The sequence below is a fragment of the Sinocyclocheilus grahami genome, unplaced genomic scaffold, assembly GCF_001515645.1.
Source record: "Sinocyclocheilus grahami isolate Dianchi unplaced genomic scaffold, SAMN03320097.WGS_v1.1 scaffold92.1, whole genome shotgun sequence".
Classification (NCBI taxonomy): Eukaryota; Metazoa; Chordata; class Actinopteri; order Cypriniformes; family Cyprinidae; genus Sinocyclocheilus; species Sinocyclocheilus grahami.
In genome coordinates this window covers 3,071,409-3,073,209 of record NW_015505271.1, presented here as the reverse complement: position 1 = coordinate 3,073,209, position 1,801 = coordinate 3,071,409, and the positions used below count along the sequence as shown (strand labels likewise).

General features: G+C 36.9%; 1 protein-coding gene across 1 annotated transcript in view; it reads left to right on the top strand.

Annotated features, from left to right (window-relative positions):
* The window catches only part of LOC107587449 (uncharacterized), a 1,751-nt gene extending 310 nt beyond the window's left edge, over positions 1-1,441 (top strand). The window contains exons 2-3 of the mRNA XM_016275243.1: positions 189-340; positions 974-1,441. Coding sequence (XP_016130729.1) covers positions 189-340; positions 974-1,441 — 620 coding nt within the window. The remainder of the gene's footprint in view (positions 1-188; positions 341-973) is intronic.
* Positions 1,442-1,801: the final 360 nt, after the last annotated feature.

The following is a 1,801-nucleotide window of genomic DNA, read 5'->3' as shown; positions in this document are numbered from 1 at the left end:
TATATATATATATATATATATATGCACTCATAAGATGGACATCTGGTCATTCTGACTCCAGTGCATGTGAAACTAAAGATCTACTATTGTGAAAGGGTGCACCATAAAATATGAATATGTTTTGACTTGAGCTTAGGTGATTTGTAGAACATGACTTTAATTCAAAAAAAAAAATTTTTTTAATTCAGGAATAATCCTTCCTATCCTCATTTTGATTGCTGTTGAGTTAGTGCATCCAACAGTGTCATGCAAAAACGAAAATTGCAGCCAGCTTCTTCACCATAGTCTGAAGCTCACTAGGTTAATGAGGAAGAGGACGACAGAGCTCTTACAAACATATGTAAGTACTCTCTTTCTAGTTACTTTTTTGAAAGTATAATTGTTAACCTTGCAAACAACGTTTACGTCAGTGGTCCTAAATCAGTTGTGATTGGTACAACAAAGAAGAGATGCTCTGACAATGTAAGCCTAATATGGTCAAGGGTTGCTTGGGTGGTTTCCACATACAATGAGGTGATTCCTTCCACAAAACTGGGCTGTTTTGAAAGTGGGTGGGAGTATGTGGAAACTGTAAATTTAACTCGTTGACAGTATAAACTGTGCAAGAATATACATTAAATGTGGAAATGAGTCTTTCAGAATAATAGCCAAATTTAGGTATGGGTCATATATGGGTCATGCAAAAGACAGTCATGACACTGAATGGGGTTAGGTGTCAGAGTGGGTTTATTTTTAAAAATCAATTTCTGTCTAGGCCACTGGTTCTTAACCAGGCCCACTAGGGGGCCTCAAGATGACTTAAAAAGATTTATCATAAGACAAAGCAACTAAAAAAAAAGAGAGACAGATAGACAGACAGACAGACAGACAGACAGACAGACAGACAGAGACAGACAGATAGACATATTGACAGATAGATAGATAGATATGAATCAACCAGGGTTCTTATAGACTTTCGTCTTCTCTCATTCAGAAAGCCAGTCAAGGAGATTCTGCAGACCTGATCTGTGATATGCAAATGGACAATGTTCCAGTATCAACAGTCTCTGGCCAGACCATATCGCAGCGCATCATGAGTGTTTACATCCACCTGAAAGAGTTTCTGCCGCACATGAAGACAGTGATGGAGCAGCAGAAAGAGTTAAATCCTCCAACCAACCCTGTGGCGGAGGGGCTTAACAGGATGATTACACATGTACGCCACATTGCTGTGAAGGTGAACTGTATCTTAGAAATCCTGCAGCCAAATATACTCATTCCTGAGCCAGCTGAAAGGCCAACAGGAATTCCCCCTGCACAAAATATTTTCCAGCAGAAAGCCTATGGATGCATTGTCCTGTCTCGGCTTCAGGAGCTCCTTAGTCAAGCAGTTCAAGAACAGAAGTCTCTTAAGGGGAAAATGTGCAGAAAAAGGACCAAAAAATGGTTATTGATGAACTAAAGTGTGTTTGTGACATAAAACAATATTTACGTAATTTATTAATATTTATTTTGTTACATCTATAACTGTTGAAGAGATATCCAGAGTATGTTTTTTTTGTTGATATATTTATTAATATAATTTATTTTGTCCTAACTGTCTTATTCATATATATGGACAAAAAAGTGAAGTCATACAATTTTTTATTTTTTTTTACTTCCACTTCCATTTGAACAAGAATGGATCATCCATTTTGGCCGACTGTCGTGGTTCCTTTAATTATATGACAGTAAAAATATTTTCATTTGATTTTGTTATGAAGCAACAACTGTCATCAAAACTGTATACAGTATAACTGGATGTGATGCCTTTTGCCCTTCA